Source organism: Ipomoea nil, unplaced genomic scaffold, assembly GCF_001879475.1.
Source record: "Ipomoea nil cultivar Tokyo-kokei standard unplaced genomic scaffold, Asagao_1.1 scaffold1720, whole genome shotgun sequence".
NCBI classification, from domain to species: domain Eukaryota; kingdom Viridiplantae; phylum Streptophyta; class Magnoliopsida; order Solanales; family Convolvulaceae; genus Ipomoea; species Ipomoea nil.
In genome coordinates, this window is record NW_017618148.1 from 644,644 (window position 1) to 667,496 (window position 22,853).

General features: G+C 34.4%; 3 protein-coding genes across 3 annotated transcripts; all 3 read right to left on the reverse strand.

Moving 5' to 3' along the window:
- Positions 1–535: 535 nt before the first annotated feature.
- LOC109191813 (exopolygalacturonase clone GBGA483-like) lies at positions 536–1,526 on the reverse strand. The gene is made up of 2 exons (XM_019342493.1): positions 1,439–1,526; positions 536–1,365 (listed from the first exon to the last, which is right to left on the reverse strand). Exon 2 carries the CDS (start codon positions 1,360–1,362, stop codon positions 604–606), a length of 759 nt encoding a protein of 252 aa, XP_019198038.1. The 5' UTR covers positions 1,363–1,365; positions 1,439–1,526; the 3' UTR covers positions 536–603.
- Positions 1,527–5,090: 3,564 nt separating this feature from the next.
- On the reverse strand, positions 5,091–6,321 carry LOC109191752. The gene is made up of 3 exons (XM_019342404.1): positions 6,277–6,321; positions 6,120–6,178; positions 5,091–5,925 (listed from the first exon to the last, which is right to left on the reverse strand). Exons 1-3 carry the CDS (start codon positions 6,319–6,321, stop codon positions 5,091–5,093), a joined length of 939 nt encoding a protein of 312 aa, XP_019197949.1.
- A 14,629-nt stretch (positions 6,322–20,950) lies between these two features.
- LOC109191730 (exopolygalacturonase-like) lies at positions 20,951–22,613 on the reverse strand. Its single transcript, XM_019342384.1, has 3 exons — positions 22,403–22,613; positions 21,988–22,308; positions 20,951–21,914 (listed from the first exon to the last, which is right to left on the reverse strand). The coding sequence occupies exons 1-3, from the start codon at positions 22,532–22,534 to the stop codon at positions 21,153–21,155; spliced, it is 1,215 nt and encodes a 404-aa protein (XP_019197929.1). The 5' UTR covers positions 22,535–22,613; the 3' UTR covers positions 20,951–21,152.
- Positions 22,614–22,853: the final 240 nt, after the last annotated feature.

Genomic DNA, 22,853 nt, shown 5'->3' on the forward strand with positions numbered 1-22,853 from the left:
AAGGATTAGGGTCGTCGTCTGCACTATTTTCTAAAACCACTGTTAATTTCAATCCTTTAACACTGGTAAACTGTTAAGAGACATGGATGGGCACAGAGCTAGGTATCTCAAAAGAATTAGATCCGTAACATATGAAGGTACATTAATGAAGTTGAGAGAACCTAAATGTACTACTCTCAATCTCTTGAAATGAGAGGTTGCAGGAAGTTGATAAACTTTTGGAGTCATATGATCATCATCATCATGAAAGCAAAAGAGGGAACCAAACCTGTTGATGGCAGTGTGCACATCAAGATTAGGATTCATTGATTCTAAACATAACCAACGTTGAGTCGTCCTTAAAGATGGACCTGGTGAACACTTCCAGCTAATAATCTAGATATTGCTTGCCACTTAATAATGATTGAAATATAAAGTAGGAAAGAATTGAAATTTAAAAAAAAATGTATGGTACTATTGATAAATAGTAGCATAACAAATTTCACCTTATCAGTTGTGGGTTATCTGATCTGGTGCATCCATATCTATACATAAGTCCACACTGATAGATCTAAGTTGTTTATTTACAAATTAAATAAAGTCTAATACTACTTGGAGACGTGCTTACGCAGAAGCTTTAGCGTCATCACAAATTGGAGGGACGTTTTTGCCAGAGAGTGTTGGCTTCACGTTGTGACATTCCGATATGGCGCTGCCGTTGGTTCCATGGTATTCCAAGTTCACCCCGCACATCACTACTTTTTCACACGGTACTCCAGGGCTGCATAGTAACTTCACTGCCACCTTCGTCGCCGACGTCCCCTTTATGTCCTTGAAGCTAACGTCGCTGATCTTTACTTTCGACGGGGCGCCAACCTTGCATTGATTCCAGGGGCAGTATTGCTGATCGATCAAAATTGGGTTGCTCACGTTGTCCATCGTTACATCTTTGAAGTGCATGCCGGTGGCGACGCCCTCTGGAGATGCCGGCCACGTCTTGATCCTAACTCCGAACATAGTATTGGTGAGTTTGCAGTGTTTGATGCACACGTCCTCCACCGGTTGTTCGTTAGGGTATCTTCCTAAACTTTCGATACTGATTCCGTGGCCTGGGCCGCACTTCACATTTTCGATGGTCACCTTCTTGGCGCCATCCCCGAAGGAGATACAGTCATCGCCGGTCTTAATTTCGGCACCGTCCTCCGTAACCCCTTCGGAACGCCCGATGTGGATTCCGTCGGTGTTTGCGCTGTCCGACGGCGCATGGATATTGATTTTATTCAACGTCAGGTTCTTGCATTGTATCACATTCATGTGGAAAAACTTGCTGTCCATAGACTTTATTCCTTTCACCACCGAGTTCGTCAACGTACCCAAGTTCATGTTCTATTTAAAAATAATAAGTTAAAGCAAAGAAAATAATAATAAAATCATATCCATGATGAGATCGAGTACTTACAATGGGGAGGTTTTTACAAAGGGGAGCATCGAAATTCTGCTTACAATTGTTTATCTTCCAGGCGGCGGAACCTTGGCCGTCATAACTACCGCCGGAAATTGCTGATGAGGTTATGGCCGAGAATAGTTTGGCCCAAATCAAGATTTCTAGACCCAACTTTTGTTTTAATAAGGAGGATAGGACATTTGATCAAATTCAATTGTTGAAATCTACTTCGGCTAGTCTTTTGGGATCACGAGATTTAGAAGGTTTATTGAGTCCGAGGGTCTCATCTCAGATTCATGGGACGGGATCAGATTATGGGCCTAGTGAGGAGTGGTCTGAGGATGATGGTTATGAAGATGAGGGGTATGATGAGTATGATAGGAGCTTTGTGAGCGCCGGAGGGCGCAAGGCTGGACAGCTAGGAAGTGGGCGCGCAAGGAGGCGAGGCCACTATGAATTTTCGTTTAGATTCTGAGTGATGGATTTTGTTGTCGGTTCACCTTGAGACATGGTGTGGTCCAGTGTCTTTTCTTGTTTTGCTTGGTTTGGTATTAATAAAACATAAAAAAAATTAAAAAACTTCAGTCAAGCATCCTTAACTGATCGAGCCACATAAAATGGGACGGAGGGAGTATATATATAAGGTAAGGTTCAAGTGTGGACACTCTCCACCATGAGGACTGTGGACTAATATCAACCTTAGCATAATGAAGATCAATGGCTGTTATTGCACATTATGACGCAATAAAATTCATGAAATGAACATGGTAAGATTAGCCTATTATTTACGCATAGGGGTACGTAAAACGGTAAAGACCATCCCATAGTGGAAGTTTTCTCCAAGGAAGATGCGAGATTCTCGATAGATATGTTTCTGTTGCCTTCCTTAATCAACTAAACTTCCTCAACCATGCATTTAATTAGATTGTTGTGTGCATCTGCTCCTTAGTATGTTTGTGCATCGGCATTGCATGAATTTTTTTGGGATTTGTACCGCACTGTAAATAGTTTTACTGTGCACTTGTGCGGAAGACAAGGTGTTAATAACAAAGGACATACATAGAGAGATTAGCGCATTTGGCGTGCACCTGATTTTCCTGTCCTTGAGCAATGTTATGAATTGAAAGCAATCCCTTGTGATTTAATTTTGAAGAAATACTCACCCTACACTTGATTGAGTTGTGTGTACTTTAATAATTTAGTCCATTAGCATTAGTCAAATAAATAAAATAAATTAATCTATTTTACAAAAAAAAAAAAAAAAAATTCAGTTATATTTAAGTGACTGACACTTACACCAAATATGGCATTTAGCAGCGGTTACAAACCGTCACTACTGTGTTTCTCGTCGGTTATTCAACCATGACTAAATAGTGTGTCGGGAAGGATTTAGCGGCAGTTTTCCACAACTGCGAGAATTAACGGGAAACTTATTTCACGGCGGTTTTAAAACCGCCGCTAATATTTCTTTAATATTTACTCTAAATTTTAGCGACAATTTTAAAACATTCCTCGGAGTATGTCTGAATAAAATTTCTCAGTTCTAGGACTTGGCTGCTCTGCAGAGAGCAACCAGATTCCTTCCTGCTCCAACATCATCGTCATCTCTATTTTAAGGGAGCGTGTGGAGTGGACAATTCCACATTTTATCACAAAAGTATTTTAATTTATAGATCTTAGAGTAATTTCTTAAGGCCATTACATTCAATCTATTTGTGAACTTGGTTCATGTTTTCATAAGTGTGGTGGATTCTACACCAATATAATAAAGTTGGTGGTATGAGCAAAATGATAGAAATTTATGCAGTAATAAGTGATTTATTATGTATTTAATTACCGAAAGTCTAGGAGGTAACATTTGGTGGTATATATAACTTTGTATATTTTATTTTAAATCTTGTAGAAATTTTATTGATAAAAATATTAGTTTCAAATAATATTTGAATATGAAATATCAAAACTAAAGAGGGTTATGAAGTATAAATATAAGAAATTATTAAATTATTCATGTACTAAGAAAAATCCTAATTGAAGTTTAACAAAGGTGTTGCCCTATTGCTCTAAGTATTGAAGTTGCACCTTATTTGAAAAGTGAAGGGCATATTGAAATAATAAAAAGGGAGAAGTGTTAAATAGCCCTATCTACTATGGCGAAGTGTTCAATTCCACCCACGAACTAAAATATAGTGTAATCAGCCCAATTAACTTTCTAAATTTGTTCGTTTATCCTGTTTCGTAGGTAACCACCAAGTTGCCTCTCACTGCTGGTTGACGTGGAAATATTACTTAATATGACATGGAATTTTAGCAAACCCTAGAGTTTAATGAGCCACGTCCTTCTCTTCTTCGTCTTCTTATTGAACGAAAATTGTTCTCCAGTCTTGAAGCATCATTTGTGATTCTCCTCACAGAGCTGTGTTTCGTCTTCAAAGTCAATAAAGCTGGGTTTCGTCCATATAATGTCAACAGAGCTGGGTTTCGTCTTCAAAGTCTAGCTTCAACGGTATAATATCATCATCATCGGCTTCATCTAGTGTGCGGACGAACTTGGAGTATGAGCCTCCTATATACTATAGGTGTGGATTGAAGGCTCCAATCCGCACAACCCGAGAATCTGGGAAGAAATTTTATGGATGTCAAAGGTGGAAGGTGCATTTATATCCATAATTTTATAGATTGTTGTTATTTTTGGACTGAGACTTTTTAAAAAATTTGTTCAGGTGGGTTTTGGGTGCGGTTTTTTCGTATGGAAAGAAACTGAAAACGCAAGTGGAATGGACGAATTGAAGAAATTGGTTGTAAGCATGAGGGCTGACTTGATGAGTGAAATAGGTGTTCTACGTGCAATAGTTGAGAGTGAAGTGCAGAGGAGGAAATTGAAGGAGAAAAAAGATGCAAAGAGAAAGTGTTTTTTGATTTCTTTATTAATGGTGTTACTATTAGTGAAGATTATGTTGTAGTGAATCTTGTAACCTCTAGTTAAGATTATGTTGTAGTTGTTAGTGAATAAAATGACATTTTGCAAACATTGAGCATTTTGTTTCTTTGAATCAAATGGCCAGTAGCAGTGCTTGTAGTAACATTGAGCATTTTGTTTCTTGTAGTGTTATTATGGGATTTATGCATCTGCTTTTACTCACTGTGAGATTAGGAAAGCAGTAGCAGTGATTTTTATTGTTATTGGTTTTTTTTTCTTTCTAATGGACACATGAATGTATATCTAGTGTATGATCTTAAAATACACTGCCAAACTTCAACTTCTCTGCCAAACAAAAACTTCACTGCTAAACATCTACTTCACTGCCAATTTCCAAACAAAAACACTGCCAAAGTAAAATAGCACAAAACATACTGCATTAATGCATTAACACTAAAAGTTAGAGTTGCCAAAAAATTCAGCCTTGTCTACACAAACATACTGCCTTGTTTACCAAAATATACTACTAATACTAACAGTTACAAGCCAAGGCAAAACATTGCTACTAAGATAAATACATCAGAGTTAATTCCCTCCACTTGAACTGTTGGCAATGCTACCTGTGCTAGGTGTGTTGGTCCTACCCCTTCTAGGTTTATATATCACTCGTTGACTTGGTAGTCCACACTATTCAAAAATAAAACAAGATGTTAATTATCTACAAAGTAAGATAACAATAGTGCAAGTAAATTAGTCTACATGATTCCTTACATTTAGTGTGACTTCTCTAGTGTGTGGATTTGTATATATAGCAAGGCCACCTCTTCTTCCTCTTGCATTTGAACTTCCTCCTCGTACAACAGCTATATTAGAACTCCCTCCTCTTGCATTTGAACTGCCAGTCTGCCTTGGTAGAGTATGACAATTACGTTTGTTGTGTCCCTTTTGCTTACACAGTGCACAAGTCATAACTCTTCCCTTTCTGGACAACTGAGTAGTGGACTGTGAAGGCCTAGGTTCTGATTCTTCTTTCTTTCTTCTTTTCTTAGGCCTTCCATTCATCTTCTTGGGAGCAGATGCATGTAGCTTCTCATTTTGAGTTTTTAGCCAAAAGATCTCACCATTTATGGGTTGCATCACATGTGAATATGTTCTGATATACACATCGTTAGAGTACCAATCATGCACAAACTCTTCTGGTTGTTTTCCTTTGTCAAAAATAGCACAAATTGCATGTGCACATGTGATACCAGTGAGATCCCAATACCTGCAAGAACAACTCCTCCTTTGACTGCTGACCTTAAACTGATGCTTCCCCTTCTTTATCTCATATCCATCATCACCATTGAAATCAACCTCCCATCCAACACTCTCAAGAATATTATCATTTAATTTCTTCATAATAAAGGACCCAAACTGCCCATTCCACTTTTCAACAGAAGACTTCTTTGCACCAATCCTCTTCATCATTCCAACACTAATGTCTTCTAACATTGAAACTATTGGTTTTGACCTAGCCTTTAAGAGTGTGTTGTTGAAGGCTTCTGAAAGGTTATTGTCCACAATTTCACACTTAACCTCTGTTCTAAAAAAGGCTTTACACCACATCTTCATTGGGTATTTTGTCCAAGTCTTTCCTTGCTTTGATGTCTATCTTCTCTAATGCCTTGAGTTCTTTTTCAAGTTGTGCTTTAGTGGTAGGCTTAGCAATCTGCGAGAAGTGTTTTTTCATAACCTTAATTGCCTATATGACTTTTACTACAGTTAGCATGGACATGCCTTGCACAATTCCTATTCTCAATCCCACGAAATAATTCTGCAATTATTTTACTTAGACCCTGCAAAATAGAATACACAATCAATTATAGGCAACAACCAGTAAATTAAGTAGTAAATTAACCAATACAAATCTGAAATCATCTCTAATATAGAATACCTTTTGTTGATCACTCATAATTGTCCAATCACTATTGTCCGACATCCCTAGATCTGCCTCACATCATACTGTTACTGATCCTGTGTCTCTAACCACCTGCTCATATTATACAGGACCTGACGAGATTGTTTTGGGAGATGGTAAGTCATTTAATATTTCACATACTGGGTGTGTCTCTCTACCATCTGCAAATCGGTCGCTTGTCTTGTCCGATGTTTTGTGCGTGCCTAAGTTACAAAAGAACTTAATTTCTGTTTCCAAACTTTGCAAATCTAATCCCATTTCGGTTGAATTCTTTGCCTCTCATTTTGTTGTTAAGGATCGTCGGTCGGGAACACACCTAGTACGAGGTCCGGTCGTGAATGAGGTTTACAGTCTTCCAGTCCAGCGTTCTGAAGTCAATGTGACTTCCAAGTCCTCAATTCCAAGGTGGAATCATCAATTTGGTCATCCATCCCATAAAGTTTTAGCCTCTATTCTAAAAAATAATAATATAAGTTTTGATCGCCAGACACTTGACTCATTTACTTGTACTTCGTGTCATATGCATAAGAGTCATAAATTGTCATTTTCCTTTAATTCCATGTCTAGTTCACAACCTTTACAACTTGTTTACACTGATGTGTGGAGTTCATCAACCACGTCGGTTGGTGGGTTCCGATATTACATTAATTTTGTTGACCATTTCACAAAATACGTTTGGTTGTTCCCTCTTAAAGTCTAAGATAACTCTAACACCGCTTCTGTCTCGCCTACTCCACTATTTGCTCCGGCTTTAGATTAACAACCCACACAGCAATCACCAAACATTTCTTCTTCCGCTCATGTGTTATCTGATCCTGCCCTGTCTGCGGCGCAATCTCAGCTACCGTCTGTCCCTGAAGTTTTGGAGTCCTCCTCACAGCCAAACGTGTAAGTGTCCTTACCATCTCCTGAGCAGACGACCAACCAACTATTGTGGCCAGGCCGTGATGGTAGCGACGCTCAAATCCTAAATATTTTAATGACAAATTGGTGAATGTGACGACAACACATCTTATTGCCTCATCTGTTGGACCACGAACAGTGTCACAAGCCTTGCAGAATGAATTGTGGAGGACTGCTATGTCTGAGGAGTTTAATGAATTAGTGAGGAATTCCACGTGGGAATTAGACCCTCAAGCTAATCATGAAGTGGTTGGCTGTAAGTGGATTTTTCGGGTGAAGCGTAGAGCCGATGGCTCGGTGGATAGGTTCAAAGCCCGGTTGGTAGCAAAAGGTTTTTTGCAAGAGCCGGGTCGAGATTATTTCAAGACTTTCAGTCATGTGGTAAAACCAGTCACTATTCGTGTTATTCTTACAATTGCTTTGCCACAGGGATGGTTGTTACGCCAACTGGATGTCAACAACGCCTTCTTGAATGGTACTTTGTATGAAGAGGTCTATATGGAGTAGCTAAAAGGTTTTGTTTATTCGGTTTTGCCCAACCATGTATGCAAGTTGAAAAAGGCAATTTACGATTTAAAGCAAGCCCCGCGGGCTTGGTACTTAGAGCTATTTAATTTTCTTATTGCCTATGGTTTTAAGAAGTCTGTAGCTGATTCGTCCTTATTTATTTATTATACTGATTCTGTAGTTGTGTATTTCCTGGTGTATGTTGACGACATCATCCTAACAGGAAGCCACTTTTCTTTCATTGCTTCGTTTGTGCGGTGCCTAGCTGATCGGTTTTCACTTAAGGACTTGGGTCCGCTCCATCACATTCTTGGTGTTGAGGTGGTTCCTACGTTTGATGGATTATTCTTGTCACATAGTCAGTACGTGATTGATATTTTGGACCAGTTCGGTATGACGGGGCGAAGGAAGTTTCAACGCCAATGTCACCCTCGATGGACTTATGTGTTGATACTTCTCCAACCTTTGATGCGACGATGTATCGCCAGGCTATAGTTCGGTTGCAGTATTTGGTCATTACAAGACCAGAGATTTCCTTTGCAGTGAATCGTCTAGCACAATTTATGGCGTTCCCAGCTGAGGTGCATTGGCAGTCTGTGAAGCGAATTTTGCATTATTTGAAAGGTACTGTTCACTATGGTTTGCACTTTCGGGGAGGTCCTTCTAGTTCTCTTTTGGCTTATTCTGACTCGGACTGGGGAAGTCTTAATGATGGGGGTCGCTCTACGACGGCATATGTTGTGTTTTTTGGTGCCAATGTTCTCTCCTAGAGATCTGTTAAACAACGATATGTATGTCTCGGTCTTCTACGGAAGCTAAGTTTCGGGCACTTGCTAACTGTGTTGCTGAGGTCATGTGGATTCAAAATTTTTTAAATGAGCTTGGGGTTCGGTTACAACGTTCGCATGTGCTGGTTACTGATAATTTAAATGATTCGTATATGTGAAAGAATCCAGTTTTTCACTCCCGGATGAAACACTTGGCACTCGATTATTTTTTTGTTTGTGAGCAAGTTAGTTCAGACTCTCTACGGGTCAAACATGTCCAGTCTTCTGATCAGGTTACTGATATCTTGAGAAAGCCATTGGGCCACCGCTTGTTTGCTGGTTTTCGTAACAAGATTGGTCTCACTAATGGTGCGCCAATCTTGCGGGGGCTTGTTAAGACTTAGTAGTTTATTGTTAGTAATAGTAGGCCCAGGGACGGAGCTAGAAAATTAATTGAGTGGGGGCGAAATTTAAATGGCGATAGAAATTTCAATTACACAATATCAAACAGCCATAATAAGATTAAAATACAAAATACTTTAAAAATTACAATAAAATATTTTTATAGATTATACGATAGTTAGAGTCGAAGTCAAAAATATACTTGTGGGGTGAAAATGTGAAAATATTTATGACAAAATATGAAACGTAATCAATTAAATAAAAATTTTTGAATAACACTATATTCATAAATACTTTTAAATTTTAATTTTTTTTTTAGTTAGATCAACTTTAAGTTTTTCTAAATTAATTTGAATACAATGAAGTAGACTAATGAAGTAAATCAACTAGTAAATTAATTCGAATAAATTTATATGAAGTATAATATAAACTTGTGTACTACATTAATTAAATGATTCATAAAAGTAGATTAAAAAAATATTGAATTTTACTTGGAAAGGAATGAAAGAAATAAAATAAACAAGTGTTGTTAAGGAGTTTTGAACCCATGACCATCTACTATCTATTAAATTTAAATTTAGAGATCAACCAACTAAGCTACTCAAATAATTAATAAATTAAACATAAATATAAAATTTACATGCTATTTAATGCTATATATGTATACTAGTTTTTTACGCGCATTGCGCGATTAGGATAATGCCCAATGTTTTTTTTTAATAAATACTTTAAAGTATATCCATGCAAGATTATATTGGAATTGTTTATGAATAGATAATTGAATGTTGAATTTGCGTATTTAAATAGGTTATTCTAAATTTACAAATGCAAGATAATATTGTCAAGATTGATTCTAATTGTCAATAAAATAATTGTATAGGTATGGTTGAAACCAAATACGGGACATAAGAGAGAGCAAATCAAAATTAGGGCATAAAATATTAAATATATACTAATATTGTTTGAGGAGATTCTGAAAGTAGGATTTATGGTTAGAGTTCTATTAAGACTTTAATATTAGAATTAGAATTAGATTAATGGTGTAGTTATAATTCTATATTAGACTTTAATATTAAAATTAGACTAGCGGTATTTAACGAAAAAGTTAACTAGTAATCATATAATTAAAGATAAATTAGAAAATCTCAAAGAAAAATTAAAATCTTAACAATCTGAGAAGTTCATACATAAGTAATTTAATATCGAATTTGTTTATTTAAATATGTAACTCATAGTATATGAATACAATGTAATATAGGAGATTTATTATAATTGTTACTAAATTTTCTTTTAAATAGTAACCAAGTATATTTGTTGCAAATGGTTCTAACATATTTAATAAATGCATATATATACAAGATCAATGAATGAATTAACGGTACCAGCCTTTTAGGTGTTTTGCTCAGTGTTCAACCATTATTGTTGAATAAATTATTATGGATAAAGAAATTTCTAATTTAAGGAATTTAAATTTAGATGTAGTAAAAATTTAAAAAATTTATAATTATAATGTAACCCAAAGATATTGGACGATTAGTAAATATGATGTAACCCAAAGATCAAAATGCTAAAGAAAGTGTTTGGTTATTCAACTGTTTGAAGCAACAATTTGTTCCAAACTACTGAAAATACAAACATTGCAATTTACTATATTTTCACTTAGCGTTTTTGAGAATGATTTCCCCAAAACACCTCTATATATATATATTTTTTAAATGTTTACTGTAGAGCTATTTCGACTCGAATAACAAGAACCAGTTTCACTGGCTCACTACTTGCCCATCAACGGATGGACAAGCTTAATTTTTAAATTGGAGCCTTAAGGATCCTTTTTAGGAGCCCCAAGGATCCCATGCCACTTTTCCCACCGATGTGAGAAAAGTGGCAAACCTAAGGGGAGCCGAACGTTCGGCTCCTCTTATGTTTTTTTCTTTATTAATTTTATTTCTTTTATTAAATCATTATTATTATTATTATTATTATTATTATTATTATTATTATTATTATTATTATTATTATTATTATATGTATACCCTTAGGTCATTTTACATGTTAATCTAAATAGCTAATTTTTTCAAATATCTTTTTACCAACCATTGATATAATTTGCTGGTCAAATATGCAAATATAATCTGCTAACGCTAACTGTTAACTGCTGATTATCAAACAAGGACATTGCGAGGTAGTTCTCACTTCAATTTTTTGTGTGATTTGAATACTCTCTTTGTCAACAAATCACTCAAGTAGTTAATATGATTGACTTTTTTAATTATATATATTTTTTTAAAAAAATTTCATGGTATTAATAAAATACTTGGTAAATAAATATATATCATTATTTTGTATTATAATTTTGATATTTAATTAAAAACATAGTGCACAAAAAAAAAAAAAAGATAATAGACAATGTAGTGTATAAAATCAATTGATGAATTTGAATGTAAAAATTTTTACATTTGAGAAAAATAAGGACAATATAACTAATGAAAATATTTATCTTAATTAATTTGTTGATAATGAATAATTTTTTTTCACTGAAATAAGACATTGTAAGGACAATGTAGCGAATATAATCAATTAATAAATTTGAATATAAAGAATTTTTATATTGTAGAAAAATAAAGACAATATAACTAATAAAATTATTTCTCTTATTTAATTTATTGATAATGAATTTTTTTTTTCACGGAAATAAGACATTGTAAGGACAATGTAGCGAATATACTCAATTAATAAATTTGAATATAAAGAATTTTTATATTGTAGAAAAATAAAGACAATATAACTAATAAAATTATTTCTCTTATTTAATTTATTGATAATGAATATTTTTTTTTTTTGAATAAAGGCATTGTGGACACATAATTCTAAATTAAAGAAATGCATATCTATAATTTTTTGTTGTAGCTACTAAATTATTATTTATATAATTTAATAAGAGTAAAATAGAGTACTAATTATGCCAACTTTGTTTGGGATGAGGTTCGAACCTAAGACCTTTTTTTTTTATTATTATTGAAATTAATGAGTAAGTTAACGGTGAACTAACGGCAATTCTTAAAATTTTAACGGAATTAGTAACGGTGTGTGAGTATTTTAGGAAATTTTAATGTAAAATTTAAATCTTATCAATCTTTTAATCAATCTGAGCCATTCATTTGATTAAAATCTGTGACCGCCATTTTTTCTACCCATTATAGGCCTAACTCTCTTGGGCTCTTATTAGTATAGTAGATATATACATACATATATATAAAGGGGTAGGGTGGGGGAGTGGGGGCAGCTGCCCCCACTGCTCCTAGGCTAGCTCCGTCCATGAGTTGGCCTATTCTTTTGGTTGGTTGTAACTAGCTTCCTCTTTCTTTGGTTCGTATTCTATATATTTTGATGTCTTGAGATGAATAAACTTGTTCCATTAAGCTCTTACAACCTGTTGAAGCCAGAGTGCACATCAAGATTGGGATACATTGATTCAAAACTTAACCAACGTTGAGTCGTGCTTACAGTTACAGTTGAATGTGGTTCATCATCAAAATATCTACTTGCAACATGTAGGAGGCCCTCCTTCATTGCTTCATTCCTAAAAAATTCATGTACGATGTCATGCACCTTACATGACTTAATCTTGCCATCTAAGCTCAGCCTGTCAATCAAAACTAAACTCCTAGATACAAGATCCTTTAAGTAATCTTCACCAACTTCTTCTAAGCTCCTTTCATCTGCTTCTACCTTCACAAACCCTTCTGCTATCCATAATCTTATAAGCTTTTTCATAGGGATTGCACTATCTTCACGAAAAACTCCCAGATATAAGAAACAAACTCTCAAGACATCAGGTAAGTGGTTGTAACTCAACCTGAGAATCTCTGCAAAACTATCAAGAAGGCTGTTGGTCACAGTGGCACATAATATTTTCTCAATCTCCTCTGATTGAGATTCCCATAGTGACTCATTGGTAGCTTGTACAAGTCCTGAAACTATGAAAATTGCAAGTGGCAATCCTTTACAATACTCAACAATGTATCGCCATATTCCTTCAAGTTTCATAGGCGGTAAGCTTAAGCTTCCATAATTGAGAATCCTCTGATTAAATAATTCCCAACATTCATCTGGATTAAGAAACGCAAGTTTAGCCAATAATTATGTGATCCTCCTATTGAAATGGCCACTTCTTGAAGTCGAGTGGTCACTAATATTCGACTTCTATTACTATTTTCTGGGAAGCACCTTTGGATTTCATCCCAGGAGCCTGTGCTCCACAAGTCATCTACAACAATGAGATACCTCTGACCTATTAAACATTTACGAAATAGGTCTGCTGGTTCTTCGTTGCTTTTATTGATGATTTCCTCCATTGGAGGAGACGTCCAGATCTGGTCGTCTCCTCCTTGAAGACGACTGGACCTGGTGGAGTAGGCGGTCGTCCGGTCGTCTTCTCCTGTGGAAGACGACTGGACGGCCGGAATTTGTCGCTGGTGGCAGGAATTCGTTGCAGGTGACCGGAATTCGTCGCCGAAATTGAAATGACCTATAATAATAGGTCATTTACCGGTTTTTGGGTTTCATTGACTTAATTTGACATGCTTGAGAGTTTAATTGACCTTTTTTAAAGTTTAGGGTCCTAATTGACTTTTGGGGTAAAGTTTAGGGGTGTATTTGATCCTTTTCTCCTCCAAAATATTATACTCCATATGGAAAGTCAATTAAATCTATAATTTTTAAAAATTATAATTAAATAATTGAAAATACTATTCAGACCAATAAAACATATAAATCGAGTGTAGGATAATTTTAAAACAGAATTATTAGTAGAGCAGGACACAGTATTGGGTGGATGACTTGTAGGACTAAATATTGATTCCCAAAGATTCTGAAGTGTAGATTCTAAAATACTATTCAGTAGCAGACAACTGCAATAGTATCCATCAATATGCATTTACAATTAAAACAAAGAAATTTAACTACTATGTTTCAATAAAAATAAAATAAAAAATACAAAACGTGTTGACTGGGGAGTTGGGAGGAACTAAAAATACAGATTACAGTGCCCAATTTTTTGGATAATACAGATTACAGATCCCAATTGTTTGGATAATATGAGGTGTTTAAATCAACTTGAGGAACTAAAAATTGAAAGCAGACACAATCTTGTTTTTCTTCCACTTGTGGATGCTTTTCAAGTACACCTCAAAAAGTTGAAACTGAAGGGAACTTTGCTGCCATGGGTAGCTATTAAGTTAAGTTATTGGTATGTTGCCTAACCTCCATGTGCTTAAACTTTAAAATGGAGCTGAGCAATTGCCAATTCAAGGAAAATATTGGGAACTAACTGAAGGTAGTTTTCCTCGGTTAAAATCATTATATTGCTTATTTAGGCACTGGGAAGCCCCTAGTAATGATTTCCCCGTCCTTGAGTAATGTTATGAATTGAAAGCAATTCCTTCTGAGTTCTGATCTAGTTTTGAATAAATACTCACTCTACAGTTGATTGAGTCGTGTTTTCTTTAATAATTTAGTCCATTAACATTTGATATTTATTTGATATTTACTTTATCATTTAGCGGCGATTTTATTAATATTTACTTTAAATATTAGTGGCGGTTATTAAGTGTCGTTAATAAAAGAATACTTTTTAATTTTAGTGTTATTAGTAGTGGTTTTATAACTGTCGCTAAAATTTATTTTTATTTTCTTTTAATATTTTCTCATCTAATAGCAATTTCTACTTAAATTTATAATTGCCATTAATTTTTTATTTTTATTTTTGTTGTAAATTTCATATGTGCATTGCAAACACAAATAAATACACATTTAATTTAAAAGAAAATCAAATGTAACTTGTATTGACAAATACTAATGTTCAACAATATTCAAGGAATTGAAGTTTACATATTAAAAGAAAATTAATTATGTATATTAAAAAAAATCAATTATAAATAATACTTGTCAAATAATAACATTTAAGAATATTCGAGCACAATAGTCTACATATTAATTAAATTCCATTTATAACTAAAAAGTATGCGTTATATGAAAAATATAACGTAACATTGTAGTTCATTCAACGTGACACTATCATGCAAGAGATTTCCCTGTTTCTTTAAGATGAAAATTTCTTTCCATTCCCCGATAAAGATTAATGACCACTTTATTCATCTGATACCTACATTACAAAATGCAGTTTAAAATTCATTAATAAAAAAAGAAATTATCAAATGCAAAAGAAATTCATAATTTGTATTATTTAAAATAGAAAGATGGTGACTATATAACATAAAATAAAATATATAATAACATACAAGTGAATCTTAATAAGTTTTATAAGTTACCATTTTTCAATTATAACTCAAGCCTCTATAGGTTCCCATGTGTCCAGAATATGATAGCTAGGGTGTTAAATGAAAAAAAAAAAAATATGACTACCCATTTAGAATGGTAACCAAGATGCTATCAAACTATATGGTAGTTAGCCACTGGAATTAACTCTTAATATATTATATATGTACCTTTTGTTACCTGATTATATACATGTTCTAATGTTGTTCTAAATTCATATGTGGATAGGTAAATAAAATAAAGTACATAATAATGTGCTAATTGCAGATACATCATTTGAATTAAAGTCTACAATACGTATGGTAGACCCTAGACCACAATATAAGAATTGTCCAGACCGATCTCCAAAAAGGCAAAAACAAACTACCAAACAACTCAAATAATTGCAAAATGAATACAATAATGTTTAATGATAAGTCGCTCTAGAATATGATAGAGAAAGCATTATATATATAATGTTTAATGCTTCAACCACATTCCTTTAATAAGCTTAGCAGTGATTTTAAAGGAAGGGGGGCATCCACGGACTCAAAAAATATATATACAGCTAAATTAAAGAAGTTTGTTTCTAAAGATAAATTATAGGAAAAATAATAAACCATAGGATTTTGGTTTGTCTTATATATAATATTGGATTCATGCTAGCTTGTCTTTTGGATTTTTCTTTTACTTTGACTTAATTGCGCCTCTGATCTTGTGTATTAAAAAATCAAAAGCAAAAAAAAAAAAAATGTCTGTAATGAACACATTATTTTTAATTGTCAATAATGAAGCTGCTTAAGAACGTAAACCTGCCCAGTACACACTAATAGCCTAAACTTACAATATAACCTGTAATCTCATCTGTCAAATCACATGCATTTCAACTTATTGCAATTCAACCAGCCAACCTAAACATGCATGCATGGGTAGAAATATCCCAACCATTACACTTATTCTCTACAAATTTCTTTCCAACTCTACAAGAATTCAAGAGGTAGAAGCCAACATAAACTTAGGACTGTGATGAATCCACAGTTTTGAGATCATTATTCCTCAAAATCCCCTTCACTTCCTTCTAGTTACTCTGATCTTTAAGTTCATCTTCAAGTTTCTCTTCAGCAATTCTCTGAAATTTAGTTAGATACAAGAATATATTAATTAAAGATTAAAGATGGGAATGAAATAAGAATTAAAATAGCATACAAAAGTAAGGTATTTGTTTGGCAGAGTTGACAAGCCCAGAATAACAATGCCACAACTCAATCAACTGTAGAGTGAGTATATCTCTGAAACTAGAAGGGATTGCTTCCAATTCATAACATTCATTAAGAATTAGGCGCTCAAGGACAGGGAAATCATTATCACCAGTGGCTTCGCAGCGCCTCAAATTTGATCCGTAAATAAGCAATGATTTTAACTGACCAAAACTACCTTCGGAATCCTCAAACACTTGCTCTGTACATTGGAATGGGCGCAACCATTGAAGTGTCTGTATGTATTGATGAACCACAGTTGGAGTACCCAACACAAATGTTGGGTATTCCAAAGGATTAGGGTCGTCGTCTGCACTATTTATGTTGGGTATTCCAAAGGATTAGGGTCGTCGTCTGCACTATTTTCTAAAACCATGGTAAATTTCAATCCTTTAACACTGGTAAACTGTTAAGAGACATGGATGTAAGTATTTTTCCTAAATACAATATATTATAATATATTGTATTATTGGGTGGCTGTGGTGCAAGTAGGAGATTGAGTCAATTAGTGACTTAATCTGTTATGCAACTCAGGATATTCAGTTAAGCTTTAACTGAATATCTGCCTATGTTGATGGCATGTAGGCTTCTAAGCAAAATAGTCCTCCCACAGCTCCCGAGTTCAGGACACGTACCATCACGTATTCGGGAGAGAAGTGGTAGACAAAACGACACTAACCTTTATTCTGCAGGTTTACCATCTCGTGGCAATACCAACGACTATGGCTGGGGATATCGGGGCGATCCTAAAGCTTCCGCTGTAACGAGGCAGGTTACTCGTTTACTACAGTTTATGTAACATTTGGTATCAGAGCCATGATAATCCTTGCCTGGTTAATTAATTAGTATCAAATATTTTGTTTTGAAAATATTTGTTTTGGCTCCCTGAAAATCATATTGTATGAAATTTTATTGTTTCCTTCACAAACAAAAAAAAATTCATGTATGCTTATTGATGATGGGTTTTTATTTGTGGTCTGACTGGAATCACGAGAGTGCGAGCACGGACCGGTAAATGGCAACGCCGTGAGGGGGCTTTCCATTTTCTATTGTTGTTGCCTACGAGTCAGTGGCGATTCAGGAGCACCGGCCACTCCGGCGACGCGATGAACGCGGTGTGACGCTGTTGAGGATGCGTTGGCGGAGGTCTCATCGCGATGAAGAAGACTGGAGCGGTAGGCTGCGACGTGGCTGAGTTCCTGGTGACGCCACTGCTTCGTCTTCCGCTTCAGGCGACGGGCGGCGACGCACAGTGAGGCGGCTCGGCGGAGGAGGGCTGGACTATTGGCGTCATCGTTGTTCTCTCCTCCCCTTCAGGTGTCCGGCCGTCGCTGCATCAGACTCCAGTGGCGTCGCTGCTGGTCTGTCTTCAACTAGGCTGCGCCGGACGGCTACCTGGAGATGGATAACGGGCGGTACGGCATCGAAGGAGAAAGAAACAGAGAAGATGAGACCTCTCATTTCTCCTAAAACTTTGGACAAACAATCTCATCCTGGTACGCCTTTAATGATGCAATTATCTATTATTTACCATATATATTAATATTTGCCTTATATTTAATAATTATGTTTATATATATTAATTTTGGTAAATGGTAATTATTTGGAATAACATTACCATATTAATATTACCTTAGTTAATATTATAAATTATTTTGGCAAATGGTAAATATTAGTAATTGTTTAACTTTGAAATAATTATGCCCTTTAGTTTTTATTTTCTTAAATTTTGGCATTAAAATTTCAAATTGAGATTAATTATGCATTATTTGTGATTGAATTATTACCATTATAGTAATTCTTGTCACAATTAAATTATTATTCATTTTTGAGCAAATATTAATTTCTGATTTGCTATTTGAATTTTAATTTAATATTGAGAGTTATATTAATGCCCTTTAGTTTTCTCTTAATTTTGGCATTATATTCACAATTAAATTATTATTCAATTTTGAGCAAATATTAAGTATTAAATTTGCTACTTGAATTTTAATTTCATATTGATGTGCATATTAAAATTGCTTGAATTATTGCAATTTATTTAGTATTTATGAGTTAATAATATATTAATTTGCAAAATCCAAACTTGCTTTGTATATTTTTTAAATTATTTTATTATAATTGTACATTTAGAAAAGCATTTATTAAAGTTGGATATAGCATATTATTAACTCATAGATTTTATATTAAATATCATTCAATTTTGGATCCTTAGGCTAATTTTGGTCAATATAGCCTATTAAGTTAGTTTGTCGATTTCTCATTTAATTTTGAGCATATTTTAGTCCTAATTTTAACTTGGGACTTTAAAACCTATTTTGAACAAGCTCTTTAGGACCTATCTTGGTCAGTATGGATCCTACTATTATTTGATTGATATTTTAATAATAATTGTAACACTTTCTTTTTTTATTTTGATTGTAACATGTTTATTAAGTTTCAATTATTACTAACTACCCTATTTTGTTAACGGTACTCATTGGTGGTGATAATGTAATGTTTGGATCTATTTCCATATTATAGCAGTTATCATTCATGTTATAATTAACTTCGGACATTGAGGTTTATGGGCCTGACTTAAGTAATTTTGTGTTATAATTATTATCATTGTCTGATTTTGAGTCATTAAGTATCTAAGGATTACAATTACCATTTGAAATCATTAAGACTTATAATTATTGTTTTGGCCATTAAGAATTATAACTATTATTTAAGTTAATTATGTTTTTAATCTATTAATAGTTTTCGGGGCCTTAACAATAATATTCTGTTTTCTTAATGGTAAGCAATGTACATAGTTATGTTGCCTTTACATTATTGGTAATTTGGTTATACCTTAATTTTAGTCTCCGACTCATTACAGTCTTGATTAATTATTATGTGGTAAATTGGGATTAGTATTTTGCATCCCTTAATTACAGTTTTACATTTATTGCAATTATTATTAATTAATGTTATTAAGTTTAGGGGCTAATCTCATTTATTATCTCTCATAATAATTATTAATTCATGGTAATCTACTATATTTGGTACATTGGTAAGATTACCCATGTCACTTCATTTTCTTACCAATAAACTGTTGCGTATCATTGGGCGATTCAATTAAACACTCCGTGAAGATGGGAGATTTTGGAGGTTTTCTTCGCTATCGCTGTTAGTGCTATCGATAGATGCAGTTTGCATCATTAAGGTACGCAAATCATTAATTACAGTTTCTTATTATTGGTAACTACTGTTATAGCTGTTAACCATTTTGAACTAGTCACATTTTATCCTTAAGAATATGGAAACATTAAGATATGTATGCCCATGTTTGTCATTATAAATGTTAACAGTGATTATAATGCTCCTTATTACTGTTAATATTTTAATTAATGATAACATTATTTTTATGTTATTAAGTCATGAATGAATTGTTTCCAAATAGATTTATGTAGCATTTATTTTTCGGACTTAAGTTGTATTAAATTTTGAAGTTATATCCGAAATGATTTAAAGGTTAACAATTTTAACTATTGTTTTTTCATATTTAGTCTCCAAATTAACATAATAATATTGTTAATGGCTATTTATTGCCCTTTTGGTTTATTTGCAATTTTATGCCATTAATAATATTATTAATTGAGTTTTGGAGAGTGATTTTTTAATCAATTCAGAATTTTGGAAAAACATCTTTTCTAGGCATTATTATACATCTATCCCATAATTTATTTAGTATTTGAATTATGACTTTAGATGTTATTGCCCACATTTAGTTAAGTATGAATAATTGAATACACATTTAGTGTTTTTCATACTCTTTAAATTGTTTTATGCTTTTAATCACATTAAGTGCATAATATTAAGTTTAATTATGCAGTTGAGATTTGTGAGGTTTTTTTTTTATTTACGAATAAAACATATACTATGGCTTGATATTTGTGAATTTAGCCTATTTCTCAAATTTGATTTTATGCAATTAAAACTTTTCCACGTGGGCTTATAGTTTTTAACCTTTCAAAGTATACATCTATTATATTATTATTCAAATTTTGGATTTCTTTTGGTTAGAAGTCATACTTGTTTTGAATATTAATTGTATACTTGAGGTTATTGCTCATATTAAAATTGTTTTCATTTATGCAATTTATTTAGAATATATGGGTTTAATGTTTGATTTTATGCATACTTGTCCACCGCATAATATTATGTTTTTTCAAATTATGCAATTTTACTAAACTTCCGTAACATATGAAGGTACATTAATGAAGTTGAGAGAACCTAAATGTACTACTCTCAATCTCTTGAAATGAGAGGTTGCAGGAAGTTGATAAACTTTTGGAGTCATATGATCATCATCATCATGAAAGCAAAAGAGGGAACCAAACCTGTTGATGGCAGTGTGCACATCAAGATTAGGATTCATTGATTCTAAACATAACCAACGTTGAGTCGTCCTTACAGATGGACGTGGTGAACACTTCCATAATAATCTAGATATTGCTTGCCACTTAATAATGATTGAAATATAAAGTAGGAAAGAATTGAAATTGAAAAAAAATGTATGGTACTATTGATAAATAGTAGCATAACAAATTTCACCTTATCAGTTGTGGGTTATCTGATCTGGTGCATCCATATCTATACATAAGTCCACACTGACAGATCTAAGTTGTTTATTTACAAATTAAATAAAGTCTAATACTTCTTCTTGGAGACGTGCTTACGCAGAAGCTTTAGCGTCATCACAAATTGGAGGGACGTTTTTGCCAGAGAGTGTTGGCTTCACGTTGCAACATTCCGATATGGCGCTGCCATTGGTTCCATGGTATTCCAAGTTCACCCCGGACATCTCTACTTTTTCACACGGTACTCCAGGGCTGCATAGTAACTTCACTGCCACCTTCGTCGCCGACGTCCCCTTTATTTCCTTGAAGCTAACGTCACTGATCTTTACTTTCGACGGGACGCCAGCCTTGCATTGATTCCAGGGGCAGTATTGTTGATCGATCAAAATTGGGGTGCTCACGTTGTCCATCCTCACATCTTCGAAGTGCATGCGGGTGGCGACGCCCTCTGGAGATGCCGGCCACGTCTTGATCCTAACTCCGAACATAGTATTGATGAGTTTGCAGTTTTTGATGGACACGTCCTCCACCGGTTGTTCGTTAGGGTATCTTCCTAAACTTCCGATAGCGATTCCGTGGCCGGGGCCGCACTTCACATTTTCGATGGTCACCTTCTTGGCGCCATCCCCGAAGGAGATACAGTCATCGCCGGTCTTAATTTCGGCATCGTCCACCGTAACCCCTTCGGAACGCCCGATGTGGATTCCGTCGGTGTTTGCGCTGTCCGCCGGCGCACGGATTTTGATTTTATTCAACGTCAGGTTCTTGCATTGTATCACATTCATGTGGAAAAACTTGCTGTCCACAGACTTTATTCCTTTCACCACCGCGTTCGTCAACGTACCCAAGTTCATGTTCTATTTCAAAATAATAAGTAAAAGCAAAGAAAATAATAATAAAATCATATCCAAGATGAGATCGAGTACTTACAATGGGGAGGTTTTTACAAAGGGGATTATTCATATTCTCCTTACACTTGTTTATCTTCCAGGCGGCGGAACCTTGGCCGTTATAAGTACCGCCGGAGAGCGTAAAGTCTTTAATCATGCTGAACAAAATCCATCCATCTTTTGTTTTGAACTGATTGAGATCAGTTGGCGCGATCAATTTGGCACCTTCCGCATCAAATGTTACGGCACTCTTACAAGGACCTAGAAACCCAATCTGACCCAACCTATACTTGCCTTCCGGAACCTTGAGCGTGCTCGGCTCTGTCGCTTTGCATACCTCATCCCAAGCTTTCTTAAAAGCCTACTCAAATAAACCACAAAATACAATCAAACTATATATTTATGTACAGAGAGAGAGAGAGAAAGAGACAATACTATTGAATGTATGTTTGTACCGCAGTATCATCGCCATCGTCATCACCTTTTGCACCAGATGTTTTAACGTTAACTTCAACGCCCTGTATTGTTGCTACAAGATATGTCACATAGAAAAAAATCAATGCAGCTTGAATCGCATTGGAACCCATCTCTTTTTTTGTTTTTTTTTTTTTTTTTGTGTATTTATTTTATTTTATTTTATTTTCCTTTATACAGCTGGTTGAGATACAGATGGATTGTTGATGGGAAATTGAAATGATCGGGAGTGTGTATTTATAAGGTGAGAAGAGAAGTTTGCTGCCACGAATATGAACATAATTCTAGGAAAATTTTGGGGTGTGTTACAAGTGTTTGGTTCAACCGGATTCTTAATTAATTTGTACATAATTCTAGGAAAATTTTGTTGGGTGTGTTACAAGTGTTTGGTTCAACCGGATTTTTAATTAATTTGTCTCATTACTAATTTTT

Bases quoted from the DNA above. Each gene is read 5' to 3' on its own strand.
- LOC109191813 (XM_019342493.1), bottom strand. From the start codon at position 1,362: ATGAACTTGGGTACGTTGACGAACTCGGTGGTGAAAGGAATAAAGTCT.
- LOC109191730 (XM_019342384.1), bottom strand. From the start codon at position 22,534: ATGGGTTCCAATGCGATTCAAGCTGCATTGATTTTTTTCTATGTGACA. The intron at 22,309-22,402 runs GTACAAACATAC...TTATTTGAGTAG, and splicing joins ACGATGGCGATGATACTGCG to GCTTTTAAGAAAGCTTGGGA. The intron at 21,915-21,987 runs GTAAGTACTCGA...ATTTTGAAATAG, and splicing joins TTTGTAAAAACCTCCCCATT to AACATGAACTTGGGTACGTT.
- LOC109191752 (XM_019342404.1), bottom strand. From the start codon at position 6,321: ATGTCGGACAATAGTGATTGGACAATTATGAGTGATCAACAAAAG. The intron at 6,179-6,276 runs GTATTCTATATT...TCTATTTTGCAG, and splicing joins TTATGAGTGATCAACAAAAG to GGTCTAAGTAAAATAATTGC. The intron at 5,926-6,119 runs GCATGTCCATGC...AGCCTTTTTTAG, and splicing joins GAGAATAGGAATTGTGCAAG to AACAGAGGTTAAGTGTGAAA.